This window comes from Neomonachus schauinslandi, chromosome 8, assembly GCF_002201575.2.
Source record: "Neomonachus schauinslandi chromosome 8, ASM220157v2, whole genome shotgun sequence".
Classification (NCBI taxonomy): domain Eukaryota; kingdom Metazoa; phylum Chordata; class Mammalia; order Carnivora; family Phocidae; genus Neomonachus; species Neomonachus schauinslandi.
In genome coordinates, this window is record NC_058410.1 from 43,238,938 (window position 1) to 43,256,768 (window position 17,831).

General features: G+C 37.2%; 1 protein-coding gene across 1 annotated transcript in view; it reads left to right on the plus strand.

Moving 5' to 3' along the window:
* MAN1A1 (mannosidase alpha class 1A member 1) overlaps positions 1–17,831 on the plus strand; it is a 165,480-nt gene that overhangs the window by 91,851 nt on the left and 55,798 nt on the right. The window contains exon 5 of the mRNA XM_021693679.1: positions 2,724–2,818. Within this exon, the coding sequence (XP_021549354.1) occupies positions 2,724–2,818 (95 nt within the window). The remainder of the gene's footprint in view (positions 1–2,723; positions 2,819–17,831) is intronic.

The following is a 17,831-nucleotide window of genomic DNA, read 5'->3' on the forward strand; positions in this document are numbered from 1 at the left end:
AACAGTGTCAGTGATGGAACTGGGGAAGTTTGCCTGGAATATTAAGTGATTATTTCATCTTGGACATGTTAAGTTTCAGACGACAACAGGACACCCAAATTGTGATGTGAGCACACAAGTAGAAGGACAGACTAGAGCTAACATGGAAAGTCAAATTAAGAAATGCAAACAGGTGATGAGAACTGAGGAGTTAGCTCTTGAGAATGAATGCTTGTGATAAGAATATGCGTAATGGGGGTGCCTGGGTGGCTCAGTTGGTTAAGTGACTGCCTTCGGCTCAGGTCATGATCCTGGAGTCCTTGGATCGAGTCCCGCATCGGGCTCCCTGCTCAGCAGGGGGTCTGCTTCTCCTTCTGACCCTCCCCCCTCTCATGTGCTCTCTCTCTTTCTCTCTCTCTCAAATTAAAAAAAAAAAAAAGAATATGTGTAATGGGGTCACAGTACACACACACACACACACACACACACACACACACACCACAACCTGAGTAGAAGGTACCAAAACATCAGTGGGATAAAAGCCAAGACAAGAATTTCAGGCAGTAAATAGGAAAAGTTCTTAGGGAAATACTGCTATCATTATCCCCATGATACAACTAGCCTTTTAATGTGATGACTACATGTCCTAAGGTCTTTCAATATAAAAACGCATTCCCCTCCACAACCTTTAAAATAGCAAATGCTGTTGTTATCCCCACTTTATAGATGAGGAAGCTTAGCACAGAGAGTAAGCAATTTGTCCAAGATTACCCAATCTGAAAAAGTTGGAACTGAGATTCAAACATAGGCATTGTGTTTTTCAAAGCCTGCATCCTTAACCTCCCACGCCATATGGTTATAATATCCACGATGGTATTTTAATTGCATCGTTTGACTTCCATCTTATGTAAGTTTCTTGAAAAGGAGTTAATTAATTAACAGTTTAAAAAGTGGAAACTAGGAAGTCAACAGATGGCTGGGCTGTGATTGGATAGTCCCTTTCAGTAGAAGAGAACTTGGAATTCTCTAGGGTAAGGCAGAGAAAGGGAAGAATATATCTTTTGATCTATTTTTTTCTTTCTCCTCTCCTTCCATATACTGTTGTTGAAATGGGAAAATTGTCCAGTTTAAAGAGAATGGAAAAAATGGTACCTTTGTTTTCTAGTGCTTTCTCTATACTATAAATGTCTGTTCCTTAGTTGTATACCAGGAATGTTAGTTTATCTAAATTGTCAACCAAAAATTGACATGAAAACTCATTACTTTCTTAACTTTCATTAATAGATGAGAGAATGTAAAAGAGTAGGGTTTCTGAAATAGCGTCAACATTGGCATTACTGTAATGTATTCAGTCTGGGAGCCCAAGTGCCTGGATTTGTCTGTGGGGAGTCTCAGGACTTAGAGCAGGAGTTACGGACTAGAACCCTTTCCTCTAGAGAAGCTACACAAGACTTCTTTGACAGTGGGTTTAAGGGATGCTTTCCCATTGGCTGGGAGAGGATTTTGTTTTCATTTTCCATGCTTCTCAGGGTCTCCCCAGCCTTTCTCACATCTCCATTATTTAAGGAAGAGGCAAGTGGAAATAGTTGAGTTCCCAGCGCACCATGCTCAGTCCTACAGTAGAAGAAAGAGAAGGGGCAAGGCACCTGCTTGCTGCCTCAACTGTCACAGGGAAGGCTGTAGCAGGTCTTCCTTCAATGGGACTGTGAATGAGTGTCATCTAATTACTCTTCTTGAAGCACAATCTGCTCAAGTGAACTGGCTGCTTAAAAACCTTCAATCTTTCCCATTTGAATGGAGTAAAATTCTTAGCCTTAGATTTATGACCTTCCATGATTCAGGCCCATGCTATGTGTGTCCGACTTTGTTACCAGTAATCCTTCCCTTTTTGGTCAGGCAAGCTGACCCATTCCATTGCTCCTACGTGCCCCCTCTTGCCTGTCTGTGTCTACACTGATGCCTCCAGGGATGCCTCCCCCACTTCCCACTCCAATCTCTAGTATCACTAGCCCCTGACATACTGCACACAGTCCTCGTCCAAATGCGCTCTCCACCGCGCAGCCTTACTGAGCTCATCAGGACTCCCAGGTGATTTTATTGCCAGTTCTCATTTTTCTACATTCTAGATATTTATGTGCATATATTATCTTCCTTATACATTCTGGGTGTAATTTGTACCTAATTTAACTTTGTATCTTCCATTTCACCTACGCTTAACATCAGAGGAAGTTAAAACCGCAAAGAGCTGAGGGGACATACAGGTTACTTGTAATAATATGTCTTCTTAAAACTTCTCCTTTCTCTGTACCTTAGTAAATAAGTGAAGTTGGAACAGGACCAGTTCTCCCAATTTTCAGCCCAGGACTTACCTCCAACAGCAGTGGTTCTCCCCCTGGCTTGCATTTTGGAATCACCTGACATCACCTATGGTGCTTTAGAAAATTCTAATCTGGAAGCCCCAACCCATAGAATTTAGAATCTCAGGGGTGCAACCCAGACATCAGCATTATTCAGATCTCCCAACATGATTCTAATTGTGCAACCAAGATTGGTGATGAATTCCCCACAGCAACATGGCCCCTAGACCATTCTTTCTTTGCTAGGTAATTCTGTTAATTTGAGAAACTTTTATTTTTTTCATATGAAGAAAATTTTAAAGTAGATAAGTGCCAAATGTGAGATGGTAGTATAACACCATTTGTTTTGCTTACAACAGTAGCTTACGTAACTGTTTAACTTTTCAGATATTTCGAAAGAAAGCAGTGGAACTTGGGGTAAAATTGCTACCTGCATTTCATACTCCCTCTGGAATACCTTGGGCATTGCTGAATTTAAAAAGGTAAAACTCTTCATTTTAACAACATATTTTTGAAGTTGGAATATGCAATATTGTGGTTTAACTGGATGGATGGTTTCTTGCACGATGTCAGTGACCAATACCATTGGCAGTCTTGGCATCTGTCCTTGTGTTGGAAGCTATACGTTTTCCAGAGTTCCTCAGCCTTAGATGGGTCCCTGTCATAGGATAGCATGACCCCAACAGAGTCATCCAAGCCAAACGTGATTTGAGGTTTTCACTATTTCGTGGTGATGTTGCATTTTTTTTCTCTGAAGATACCAAGAGCATCCCCTTATCTTTAAAATTGTCATCAAAACATTTCACTTCCAAAGAATCCAATTCCTAAGAGTACTTACTTCGTTTGGTTAAGCTGCTGGCAGAGATATTGCAGAGCTAGAACCTTGGACTAACCAGATCTCCCATGTAAGGAGCTGGTGTGACAGACACAGGGAGCACCTGGGCTGCCCTGCCCACAGTTGTAAAAGAAGGGAAGGGAACTGCCCTGCTGACCCAGATCAACCTGACCTTCCATGCCATTGGGGTGGAGAATCCTGTTAAGCCAAGTCCATGGGAATTTTGCTCCAAGTAAACCTAGGCTAAACAGAGTTTCTGGTATTTTCCTAGGGAGTAGTTTGAATTTTCATGATAGCTTGAACATTTTGTCAATAAACAGTTTTATCTTAAGCCTCCTTTTTAACTCCTTCTTCCCCGTAAGTAATCAATTGCTTATGTACCTCCTTGTGGTGATGATGATGATGATGATGATGATGATGATGATGATGATGATTTATCATCATAAAATATGAAGCTTTGTTCTAGGCTCTGTGCCTGTATTACCACATTCAATCCCACAATAACCCAATAAGGTTGATACTGTTGTTATCTCCATTTTACTAATGGAAGCTAATAAGGAACTTGTGTTGCAGAGAAATTAAGTAATTTGCCTAACATCATACTGTATGTAAGTGGTAGAGATAGAATATGTACTTAGACATTTATACACACATTGATGCATAGACACAAATTTAACAGCTTTCTTGGTTTAGAAATGCCAAGAGGATGTACAGGGTGGTTTGGCAGGATTAATGCACATTTATTCTTAATTATTTATTTTAGTGACTTTCTTTCCTAAAATTAATCTTAAATAATCATGAAATTACTTATTTGGTTAATAAATCAGTTAAATTTCATGCTTTGTTTTCATTTGTATGTTACATATCTATACCTTGAAATCACCCCATACCTGTGTACTGTGTATAGTAAGTGTGTGTGTGTGTGTTTGGGTTTGGGGCAGGGGTGTCGTTGAGCAGTGAGACAGGGAGAGACCACATAACTAGGCCATGTTAACTTGAGGTAGTTCTCTATTATATGATGTGGTATCTCAGGATCCATTTTTCCCTGTTGGGGTCCTATGGTTTTCTCTGTCACCCTGAAGGTAGTAACATACGCTGCAGGGACTTAAAGCAAGAGTTGGTCTGTGCTAGGCCTGGAGGCGGTATGGTGTTTGTTTGAGATCAACGAGTTTTTTATTTGGCTCAGGTATATCACCTATAATAACCTTCCATATCTTTGGACTTCGTATTTATAGATAGTATTCTGACCTAGAAGCAACTCTGCTACCTGAAATAAGACCTGCTTATGAAAACACTGTGCATGTTTAACACTCTTTTTCTTCCTCCTTACCCTCTGAGAAGAATGATATGGGCACAATAATACACTGAGCTAGGTGGTTAACAGGAGACCTGGTTCCAGGTATTTTACAGCTACTCTGGGTGTCTTCAGAGATCATCTCCACCCCCAGGATTATTTGTAAAGTGCAGTTAGTCTACTTCAGTAGTTATTTTGTGAACCTTTACAGGTTTATAGGCCACTTTGAAATTCTGATGAAACATGGCCCTCTCCTCATAAAATGCACATTCCTGAGTATGCATATTTTTACACAGTTTCGCAAAGCTGACAGTACTTTCAGAGCCCACCTAGAACCTGAGAACCCCAAGTTTAAAATACTGGAGTGAACGATCACTGCAACTTTCTACTCTAAGATTCTGTGGAGCTAGTGCCTATTGCTTCCTGGAACCTAATGAAATTAAATAAGGCCCTACTAAAACTAGCAGAGAGACGTGTACACCTACATCTTTGCAAAAGTTCAGCCAATTATTGTAAGGTGCTGATATCATCCAGTTAGTTCTAGCCTCTCTTAAAATAAGCGTAAGAAATCAGATTATTCTAAAGCCTATTTAATTTTACTTAGTGTTTACTTCTAACAGCCAAGAGGACTTTTCCTTAGTTAAATCTATCCTTAGTGTACAGGGGAGATATGTTTCAGTACATAAAGGAATACTTCTCAAAACTCTCAAATACTGAATCCTGTTATCTTTCATATCTATACCTCTTGGAAACTCATTAAGTGGGGCATTATGTTTTTTTATAAAACCTTATTTGGATTTACAGTATTTTACATTAGAATTTTTTAATTCCAAGAATTGCAGGACAATTGTATATGGTAAAAACTAATGTGCCATTTTATTTATGTATTCTCTAATGTTTTCATGTCAAACTAGAGGAAATTAGGTGACCCTTTGACAACTGATGGGAACACTTTTAATTTCTTCCTGGCGATCTGAATGAATTTTTTATTATATATTTTATCCATTCTCAGGCCCACTTACTAAATCACAGTGACTTACCCAAATTCAGAAAAAAAGCCATGGCAAAATTAATAGTACTATCAATCCACTAACATTCCTTATATCCCTTTGAATCCATTCTCCCTCCAGCTGTGAGATTTATTTATCACCTTAAAGAATATCCTTTAGGAGAAGAAGACAGAGTTTCCTATTTGATCTGCAATAACTGCATTTCAGGATGTGCTATTCCTGTCAACATGTACATCCATGCTGTTTCCTCTGAATATCTGTATTTTTACAGTATGGGCCAGAAGATAAGGGACAGTGGGCATGGAGCTTCTTTTCTCATTTTTTGAAGACTGTCACCAGTAGAATTTTCCAAAGAGAGGAGAAAAAATATGTCTGACAAAAGCATATTTTCTTAATTATCTTCTCAGAATAAGGAAGTGTCTGTGGAATGATGCCCATAAGAATAAAGTGCTTGAGGATGCTTTTTAGAAGAGCTACATACTCACTGTTGACTGGCTTTGAAAATTTTGGCAATAATTATAATGGGAGAAGTATAGAATATGCTGTCGGTAATAACATAGTTCTCTTCCCTCTCAATTTTGAAAATATGGATGCTGCTCTTTGCCAACACCTATATGTTAACAAAAAATGTAAACTTTGTGGGTGTCATCTATTCACATCTGCCTAGTATTCAGATTATTGCCTGAAGATAACTGTTTCTTTACCTTTTCTTTGTAAGAAATAAACATTTATTTTAGTCCCTGCTGTGATGAAGTTTCTGTGCTAGGTCCTGGGAAAGATTTTCTGTTTCTCTCCACTTTATTTAAAAAGATAACAGACATGGTCTTTCCCTCAGGGTATTCACATCCTGGTTGGTAAAGCAGAATGTATATTTTATATGTTACTATATTATACACTCACTCATGTAATTGACAATGTAAGATGGTCTGTGCCAAGGAGAGATAATAAGTACTCCCCGAGTTGAATTTAAAGCAAGCAGTAGTTGGAGTTGGGGAGGTTGATGCATTTGGAGCCAAAACACCAATAAGCCAAATTGGATTTCAGCATTTGTACAAACTGAGAATAGCAGAGAATCTAAATAATTTACTCGTATGCTACATTAGGAACTCTGTCCCAAAATCTGTTCAGAAAAAAATATATATAATTATCTCTTTCGCTACATCTGTAATCTTAATTCGAGAGCTGCTGTAGTAAGTTGTAAGTTGATCGGAATTGTGATTTAATAGCAAGTGGTAATTTAAACAGATACCTAGTGTTACACACGGGACCTGACTCGACTAACATACCGGCCTCACCAATACGATAGTAGAATGAAGATGCGTAAGTTATATCACACCTCTGCTAAAAGGAAAGCATTGCCTTTTTATAGATTAGAATTTTGGTGGAACTCAATTTCTCTAATGTGAAGATGTCAAAATTTGATGTCTCATCTTACTATTAGTGTGAACAGGAGGCCCTCTGCATTCTTTTCCTGTACGTTATAGAAGAAAAATCACCTCTGTGGTTTGTAAAATCAAGCATTTTACCATTTCCATATTCCTGGGTGTAATTCAAGCCTAGGTAGAGTTAACTTATTAGATTTGGGGTTTTCTCCAGTGTGTTCTTAATTTAAAATAATACAGTTAATGTTCCCATTATTCATTTCTATCACAGGGCATACAGTCTGGGCATTCCTAATAATTATTCTGCCTTTTTGATAAATGAGTTAGTTTTAGCTATATTCTGTTTTATCACTTGTTTCTCTTTGTGGATTTTTCTAAACTGACACTTGGCGACACTTGCCTGGTGGTTTTATTAGGTTAGTGGAACTGTCTACAGCGTGCGTTTTTGTGGCGCACATCAAGGAATGTGCTGGAAGTGACTGATCTCCGTTCCAGCTCTCATTAGTCCGCAAGGTGATGAATGAGCACAACTCCCTCACCTGTTTTTATTTCCTGCTTTGTAAAGCTTTATTTACTGACTAGTCTAATTACCAACACAAATGCATACTATATCATTAGTTACATTGCGATTTGTATTATTATTATAATTAAGTTGCAAATTGCTTTACTTTAACTGAAATGGGACCTTAATTAAGAATAGTACATAGCTTAAGTTTTTCTAATAGTGAAAGATCATCCTGTGTGAAGCATGTACTGTGTATATTATAACAAAAAGCAGTAGCCCCTCTATTGCATTTTATGTTGGCGGTGTAAAATGCTTAAATATTAATTATAGTTGGTTTTAATAGACACAAATTATGAAAGACAGTCTAATTAGGATAAATATTTTTTAAATGTCTTCCATATATCTCCCTGTGTTTTATTTGCCAGTTGAAATATAGATGTCCACATTATTAAATTTATCAAATCTTAAGATAATGCAGGATACAATTTCATACTTTAACATCATAAGAGTAAGATTTAAAAAACCAAGAAACACATTTTTTAGCATGAGCAAACTCATTTAATGATTTGCTCATACTCTGAAGCAGTTAGTTATGCTAAAAAAGGTTCTGCAGAAGTGATACGGCCTGAGTGTAAAATCAGGGCTGTGTCTTATACTGTCTTTTATTTATACGTTGTATGGACCTGTTAGGGATTCAAAGAGAAGTCCAACCAACTCTAGGAAAGAAAGAAATTCCAGTCTCTCCAAGCATCTTAAGCTAACCTACTCTGTTTTTATTTTTTCTGATTGAATATTTTATTAAATTGGGTTTCCCTCTTTTATCTGTTTTAATTCTTTTGGCCACTTACACATTTCTGGAAATAGCAATAACCATATTTTAAGGTTTAATACAGACATGTACAAAGTTATTAATATCAGACATTAGAATATTAGTACCATACTTAAAGCTGCTATTTATTAACATTGTCAGTATAGCTCTTGATCTTGGATAATTTCATTAAACTGAGTTTGTCTTCTGATAAATTAAACTAAAATAATAGCAATAATCATACTTATCCTGATGATCTCAGAAGGTTTTGTGGAAATCTAATGAATTAATTGTAAGAGGAGATTTATCATTTTAAAGTGATATGAAATAAATGTAAATTGAAATTATTATTTATTTATGGTCTTGTTCTCAATTTTCATTATAAAATTATGTGGGGGTGTGCATGTGTACATATCATATACACATATATGATAAAATAATGTGTAGTTAAAACTAATTTGGTTTTAATGCCTCTTTATGGCAGTTTTTATGCCATTCAATGCTTCTAACCCATTTTCAAGTCCCATTTTCCAGGTCAGGAAGAGAAATGGGTATTGGTAGAATCAGCTGGAAGTGTGGAGAAAATGTCTCAATGTAGTACATGTAGGACTCTGGTGGCTCCATACTCAAACAGTTATTATTTTTTAGATTAGTTTTGAATTAGCCTATAGGGTCAAAACCCAGTTTTCTCTCTAAAATTATGTTTATTGGTGAATTATCTCCTCTAGAAATAAGGACTGCTCCATCCATAAGATTTAAGAGGAGTGCGAGGCAATAAAATGCATTGTTCTTTTCCCAAGTCCCACATATTAGCTCGTGTTCAATTAATATGGCACAAACCTTGTCTGTGAAAATATGTGTATATTTTTGCTGTAAACATCCACATAGCCCTCTTTCCTAATTCTTAGGCTGCCTAACTTCTTTTTTTTTTTTATTCTTATGTTAATCCCCATACATTACATCATTAGTTTTAGATGAAGTGTTCCATGATTCATTGTTTGTGCATAACACCCAGTGCTCCATGCAGAATGTGCCCTCCTCAATACCCACCACCAGGCTAACCCATCCTCCCACCCCCCTCCCCTCTAGAACCCTGTTTGTTTTTCAGAGTCCATCGTCTCTCATGGTTCGTCTACCCCTCCGATTTCCCCCGCTTCATTCTTCCCCTCCCGCTACCTTCTTCTTCTTCTTCTTTTTTTTTCTTAACATATATTAGGCTGCCCAACTTCTATTGAGGGTCCAACTGCTGTGGTTACTTTCTGTCAATGATTCTCAGTCTTTCCAGTGCTTAGAATAACTAGGGCATTTAAAAGTGTGTATTATCGCTGCCTCCCTCTCCCCCAATCTGTTTCATTTGGCTTGGAATAAGGTCCTGGCATATTTCAAGCCTCTTCAGCCATTCCAATATTCAGCTGGGGTTGAGACTCACTGCTCTAAGTCTAGTATGTATATCCTGAGGATTCCAGCTTCATTTCTCTTCTCGATTACCTTTGAAAACATTTCCCTGTCCATTGATGCTCAATTTAACATTGAAATATAAAAATATTAGAAAACTGGTTTGAAAATATCCAGCTTTAATAGAACAGTAGTTCTCAAATTTTAGAGTATGTAAGAATTGCCTAGAGGGTTTGTTAAAAACACATATTGCTGGGCTCCATCCACAGAATTCCTGATTGGACAGGTTTTTGGTATGGCTCGATAATCTGCATTTCTCACTGGATCCCAGCTGATGCAGAAGCTGATGCTCCTGGTCCAAGGACCACACTTTGAGACCATTGTAATATAAGAAATGAGCCATCAGAACCATGTAGAATCTTAAATCTCAGAGCTGCTCAGTGAGGCCCCCAACTCCAAACATCCTTGGGGGGAGGGAGGGAGGAGGACTGTGAGGGTTTCTGTTTCTCTGACTAATTTACTTTTGTTAATAGTTATCCAACATTTTCACTTAACTCTAAGCAGTTTGTTGCTTCTTCTGAAAAGCAGCTAATTCCAGACATTAAGTACCCAACAAGAGTTTACGTGTTCTCTTTTCCCCTTGCACTATTATTTTTTTAATCCAGTAAGACTAGAAAGCAAATGTTGGTCCATTTTAGCATAGGGGGAGAGGAAAAAAAGGCATTCTTAATTAAGGACTTCGGGGTAACTTAGAAAGGAGAGCCATTTCTGTAAAAGCCATTCCTGTGGCTCAGGCAAAGCAACTTTATTTTAAGCTGCTGGTGACCTGGCCCGTACCTGAGGGCATTCAAGAGCCAGAGAAAAGAGGCTGTGATCATCCTCCCATTGGGAGAGGAGGAGGGAACCTAGGCTTCTTCTGGATCATTTAATTCTCTTACCAAGCTTCAGATCATTACATCTATGCCAAGCATGCAGGAGCTTGACCAAACTAATGGCCTTTATGTATTCCCAGTGGACAATAAGGATAGCAGCACTTAATTTAAATATACTTTGTGTATGTCCTCCTTTATTGAGACTTAAGAGACAAGCAGTTCTGAACAAAGGATGCTTTGCTGCTTCTTAGTCATGCATTGTGAGGCAGTAAGAATTTGAAGAACCTCACAGTGCCTGAACTCTTCCATTTCTTTCCACTCCTCTGGCCATAACTGAAGTTCATACCCAGGTAAATGAGGTTTTCAGTGTCTTTTATTCCCTGGAAAAAGGAGCAGACTACATCTGTCTTTGAACACAGGCTTGCACAGTCCTCATGACTTCTGTGCACCACCCCACCCTCCTGCTTCATGAATTCCCATCTGCCACAGACCACTTCAGCTGGGCTTCCGGTAGGGCGATGGCAGAAAATTGACGTGTGAATGCAGTAAAGTGGCATGGTTCTATTCAACCATGGATTCGATGCTGAAAAATGTTTTTTTTTTTTTTTTCTGTATTTCCTTAAGTACCTACATTTAAGGCTGAATTACAGCATATGAGTAATTAAAGTGCAGAAATTTATCAAAGGTGACATGGAGGCAACTGAGAGACAATCTATCCCAAGAGGACTGCTTAAATCCCTTAAAAAATGATTTGTGGTGTGTGGGAAGTCCATTAAGAGGCCTTCTTCACTCTTCAGTTTTTGGCAGATAGATCCTTGGTACAAAACCCACGTACTGGATTGTTAAATATGACCACTGCTTTCCCCCACAGCATCCCCACTGGTTAAGCAGTTAACTCACCAGGACAATTTTAAGGACAATTGTAGTTATTTGAATGCAACAAATTCAAAATGGCTTTCATCTCAAGTTTTTCAAAGGCGCAGAACTAGTATTTTACAGATTCAGCTTTGTTCACTGTATTCACACAATCGGTGGCAAATCAGACGTGGCAATTTGAAATGTATTCTGTGTACGGGACTTAAATAAGGAACAAGTCAGAACACATACAGTGCCTTTACAGGTCAGCAGTGGAATAATCTTTTCAAGGAGCTTGCTATCCTGGGTTTTTAATGAAGCAGCAATCAATTTTTTCTGTGATTAATCTCAAGACCAGGCTCATGTTTCTAGTGTGGGGCAAACCTTTCAAATATTTGATTAATAAAGTTTAATTTGAAAGTTTATGAAATCGTTTGATTAGATGTTTGGAAATCAGCCTAGGTGTCAAAACCCTTTCTCAACCCTTATTATTGTTAATCATTATAAATATTCAACTAACTACATTGAATCTTTGGGAATTGGAAGGTCAATATAAAGTATTTATACTACAGCCAATAGTTTTTAAAGGCTTTTCAATCTCAGTGGGTACATTAACCACTCCCTATTTCCTGCTCGTGCAGTAATAGTTGTAGTTGATCTGCTCTAAAAAATGGGGTGAACAATAATTGATTGCAGTCTCTTTTATTAACTAGAAAGAGAAAAGTGATGGAGCAATAATAAGAATTAATTGTAATTTACTAATTTGGAAATTAATGTGCAGCTGGGCATGAGTACAGGCAATGCAATTTGGTGATTTAGCAATCATGACAAATTATCTTCATATGTAAGGTAGAGAGTTGCTAGCTTTTCTTTATTTGATTTTTAGTAACAGACCTAGTTTTAGGAAGACTATATATGAATGCTCATGTTGCCCTTTTATCCTGGAAATGTCAGTTGGAGTTTAGCATTATTAATTAGATCTTACTTTCCCTCTTTGTCATGTCATGCTATAGTTTTTATGGAACATTTGTACAAAACAGTGATTACTGGTAATTGACCTGCATATGTTGAATAATCTTAAGATGGTACTGAGAGTTTAATGTACCTTGTAAATTGAGAGGCTTCCAATTAAGTTGAGTTCTTAAGATAATCACTTTCAAAACTAATCAAGTAATAGGACATTAGTAAAGCTCTTATTGACTTAATTGTGACAAATTAATAAACAGATCCAGTGCAATTACTATAATGGTTCTATCAGTGAGCAGTTTTCCAAAATTTAAGCATAAATCTATTCTACCCCCGGAAGTACAATAAAAGTTACATAAACCATTTTAGGGTGGATATCATTTCTAATAGTTGTGTGTGAGTACATCATACAAATACCTTGGATTTGTTGTGTGTTTCTTTCTTTTTAAATATAACTATATTTATTTCAAAGGTCAGTGAATCTACTTTCTGCACCCTAAAGCGTATTTTATAAGAAATCTTCTATATGGCTTGGACAAAATGATTCAGATGCATTCTAAGGTTCTCTCATCTCTGTTTTTCTTTGCCCATGCCCTTGGGGTTGGTACCCTCTTTCCTCAGAGGCTGTAGAATGTCCTGTTCCCCTCTCCGTCCCAAAGAGCTGTCGGCATAGTGCCTTTTTATACCTCATTGGCACTCTGCAAATGGACTTTGGGAAATAAATGAATTATGAATTACAGATTTGTCATAATCTTTTAATATCTGACAGTGCCAATTTCTGTAACTTTGCTGATTGTGTTTAAGAAAATGGCAGCAGAAAGAACAGGAATATAAGTCCTGCTTCCCCTACTTTAAGAACAGTGTGACAAATATAAATATTTCTTAAACCATATCAAACTATGTGTTTAAGATGTTGTGTTTCACTGAATATAACTCTATTAAAAAATAACATGATCGCATATCTTCTTTCTCTAAGCTTTGGTTTTCTCATTTGTTGAAGTGGGATTAATGAGGTGTATCAGGTTTACTGGGGAAATGTTTATAACAGAACCCCAGAATTCAAGAAGCTGGGGGTCTTTTAGATCCAAAAGTGTGGATTACTGTGGAATTTTAGGATCCTGACATCATCATGGTAGCCATCCATACTGTCCGTCCCTACCACCTGTGTTTAAGTTAGACCTTAGCATAAAGCATGGATTTTAATGTAAAGAAGTGTGTGTGTATAATAGGTGTACACACATCTGTAATTCTATCAAGCCGCCCGGGCGTTCAGTTTATAACTCAGTCTTCCTCAAACAAGGGAAGCAGTGTAGAGTCCTCATAGTAACTGTCATCTGGAACAACAAAGGGAAGTAAAGTACACGACCTAACTGCCCAGCTGAAGAAGAGTTATTTTTTAAATTATTGGAATAACCTAAAATAAGGACTGCAATAAGGACTAAAATTATGGTGATTTCATTAATTGTGAGGCATTAAAATTGTGGTTCTTGAAAAATTCATGTTAACACTGTTTAAAGGCAGCACTTTTAGCCACTTAATTTACATGCTATTATTATAGCTAGCTACATGATGGAATTTGCACCCCACTCTTACATCGGGACCGTAAGCCCATGGTTTTTCAGCTTTTTTGCCCTCTTATCAGTAAAATATTTTTGAGCACTCACCCTAGAACATGTACTTTTATTTGTAAATTATGTATACATGCACCACTGTATTAATATGTCCTATATATTTAAAAACACTCAAAAAATAAAATTGTAAAGGTTAAGAAATAGATGAGGAAATAAAGTATTTTGTTAAGAGTAATTGATCATTTTAGTCAGAACAGTGTGATTTGGTTTGGTTTGGTTTGGTTTGGTCTTTTCATTTCAGTTTAAGGCTTGTGATACAATGAGTAGTCAAAGGTCTTATTCTGTTACTTACTTCAAAACTTGGTTCTAACTCTGTCCAGGAGGAAAAGATAACAAAGTTGCGTTGTTGCGAGAAGTGTAATACTGGCTGGCCTTCCTAACCATGGTGTTTGTTTTAAAATCCCATCCTTTGGTTATGCAAAGAATATTCTTGTAATTCTGCCAGGAAATGTCAGTCTTTCCTGATACCATCCTTTGTTCTTACAAACTAATAGAAAGATAGAAAAACCTCTGGAACTCTTCCTTTAGAAGATTTTAAAGCAGAATAAAAACTTTCATTCTTAAGTTTGATACAAATATGAGTTAGAAGGTGAACCACTTTCATAAATATTTTCATAAATGTCCAATTTCTAAGTGGTCTTTCCTTAGAGTTCTTTCCAAATTTAGATTCTTTTATCCATGTTAAATTGTGACATTTTTTTCAAGTTGTAGATTAAGCAACAAGTGTTATTTTCTTCCTATTTCTTCTCCTTCTCCTCCTCCTCCTCCTTCTTCTGAATTATCTGGTAGGTAGCATTCTTCCGACTACCACTTGTTTCAGAAAATGTCAGCATATAAGGACATTTTTTTTTTCTGAAATGTCAACTCTTGATTAAATACTTTGCCTCAAGACAATGAGAAAATCTGTTTGTTGAAAAATATGTTCATGGTCACAGTCCATCTCTTTACAAAGTATTTGTAATATCATAATTACTGTGAAAGGTCTTAGATTTTCAAATCAACTGCATTGATGACGTTCTACAGCTCATAAGCCATGATACCTCGAGAGCTGCTGACAGCAGTGGAACAAGTGAGGTCCCCTGCTGATCTCTTCTCACAGTATAGTCTCAGCAGGAACATCGTGGGGGTATCTTGTATGAAACCTTTTACATAAGTACCAAGGGAGGGGAGCAGTGGATATCTGAATATTTAATTTGATAAAGCTTTTTTTTCCTTCCAGATAAAAAATTTAGAAATAGCAGCTTTGATAGTTTTTTCCTGTGCTCTAATTAAGACTCTTGCATTCTGCTTCAAAGACTACTGCCATACAAAATAAATATCTAAATGTCATTTACCTTTGTCAGGCACAGACCAATGTCTTATCATGTGGCGGTTTAAAATAGGCATATTGTCTCGTTATATTAAGTGGACTTTGATCCTGTTTAGATTATTCTTGAGAATATTTTTTAAATTGGTTTCAAGGGAAGTTCTAAATTACTTTTAACCAGCTCTAAATATTATAAGACTGGATAACCTTGTGGCACACTCTCCATTATTTGTATTAATTTTCACCACTTTAAAGTGGGTTAGCTGTGAAAAGATTGCTAATTAGATCAAGAACTTTTCAAAAGTGAGATATTGATTTTCATACGAAATAGGTAGAAAGTGCTTAAAGACACTAATATTTAATATTGATTGGGTAAGCACTAAAATGGCTGTGAGTGTCATTTTATCCTGGAAGAGTGATATTTTAAAATGAACAGCGGGCGCCTGGGTGGCTCAGTTGGTTAAGCGACTGCCTTCGGCTCAGGTCATGATCTTGGAGTCCCTGGATCCAGTCCCGCATCGGGCTCCCTGCTCGGCAGGGAGTCTGCTTCTCCCTCTGACCCTCCCCCCTCTCATGTGCTCTCTCTCATTCTCTCTCAAATAAATAAATAAAATCTTTAAAAATAAAATAAAATAAAATGAACAGCATATTTGGTTTGAGTATCCAAAACTTTTGCTAAGTTCAAAGGGTTTCAAATTACAGAATTTGCTAATCTGAGTTTCTGAGGCCTATAATCAAGAGAGTAATGATTTCATATTTATATTTGAGAAAGAAGTTTCAAAAACTGGAATTTGTAGAGTAAGTGTAGGCTCTATATAGAATAATCTATAAAGATAATACATTTACTTTTTGAGTTTTTCTAAAGACAGTAAAACCTAGGTCTCTTTTCAAACAAAAGGTGCTACAAAATTTATTTATTATTATGTTTATCCTAAAGGAAAAGAGTGTAAAGAGGAGGAAATGGGAAGCAAGAGGAATTATGAGTGTATAAGCTATAGGCAGCCAGACAAGCTATTATTAATGCCTTATGCTTCTGCCATTCTCTGTAGTCTCCAGAGGAGTTCCAAATATATGTATATTTTTAAAGTTTCATTAATTTGATTGAATCTAGTCTGGCACAGACATAAATATCCAATTCTGTAATTTGAATTTCCTTTCGAAAGCATTTGGAATTATTTGAACTAAAAAATAATAATAATAGTTTTATGCTTTTCAATTTCCTGATACCTGGTGGAAAACCAGGGGGAGATGTCTCGCTATTTTACTGCCAAATAGGCTAGCATGGTGCTTGTCTATTTGTACTACGTTGATGACTAAGCACTTTCAGGTTATTAAAAAAGTTTTCGGTGTGTCTGATTGAATTCCACATACCTCCCAGAACTGAATTTCACCAAAAACTGTAGGGTTTGATATATATACAAGAACCATTTGTTAAGCTCACTTCCACTATTTAAAGATAAAAAGAAATGTAAACAAATAGAATCTCCTCTCCCAAGAGTTAAAAATGGGAAATTATATGCATAGCATCTTTCTTATCTGGATATACAAGCTAAGATTATGGAAATCTCCCCTTCATCTTCTCTTCTAGAATAAAGAAAGAATAAAGAACCTGAATTCTTTCAAACCTTTTTTGATAGAACCAATTTTTCTTCCTTCCTGCCATCTTAGTGATTCTTCTACTTCTGTGCTTTCTCCCCATCTTTGTGATAATGGGGTCAAAGTTTGAGACTGGATCTAAGAAGAGTCTTAGGATACAGGAAGAGCAAAAGTGTTTCTCTACAGTTCAGTCACTCATGCTTCTTTTAGTACATTGACCAGGCCCTTGGTGAGTGAAGAAGGTCTTTGGTCCCCTCTCCCACCTTGTCTTGACTCTTGGAGGCATCAGTCCCTCTCTCTTCTTCTTCTTTCACACACCTACTCATCAACACCTTATTCTCCCTACTTTGTGGAGAGGTTCAGATAGTCTCCTATGAGCCTTCTCCAGATAAGAATATCTGGCTGTTCTGTTACTAAGTCCTAAATTTGTACCTGAATCACTTGAATCCCATTCTTTCCTCTTTCCTCAAAAAAGAGTATCTGATACCATCACTTGTACTCCTGAATGTACCCCCTTTTCCTTCCTCCAGGAGCTTGTTTTCTGGGCCCCTTCCCCCCCATCCCAACCCCTCCATCCTTTTTCTTTCTTGCTGATGTATTGTCCGTAATGTTTCACTTCAGTTCTTTTGTCTATTTATTTCTGGTCTTGTCTTCCTTCTGTTCCACTCAGGCCCTCATCATCACTTATTTCAACCACTGCAGTTACCTTTAACGGATCTTCCTGCACCAGTTTCCCAAGACATTTTCCAAAGTTCCACACTGTTGAAATGTTTTGTTTTTTTTTAACGATTTCATTTATTTATTTGAGAGAGAGAATGAGAGACAGCACGAGAGGGAAGAGGGTCAGACGGAGAAGCAGACTCCCTGCTGAGCCGGGAGCCCGATGCGGGACTTGATCCCGGGACTCCAGGATCATGACCTGAGCTGAAGGCAGTCGCTTAACCATCTGAGCCACCCAGGCGCCCTGTTGAAATGTTTTTTTGTTTTGTTTTGTTTTGTTTTTGTTTTTAAGATTTTATTTATTTGCGAGACAGAGAATG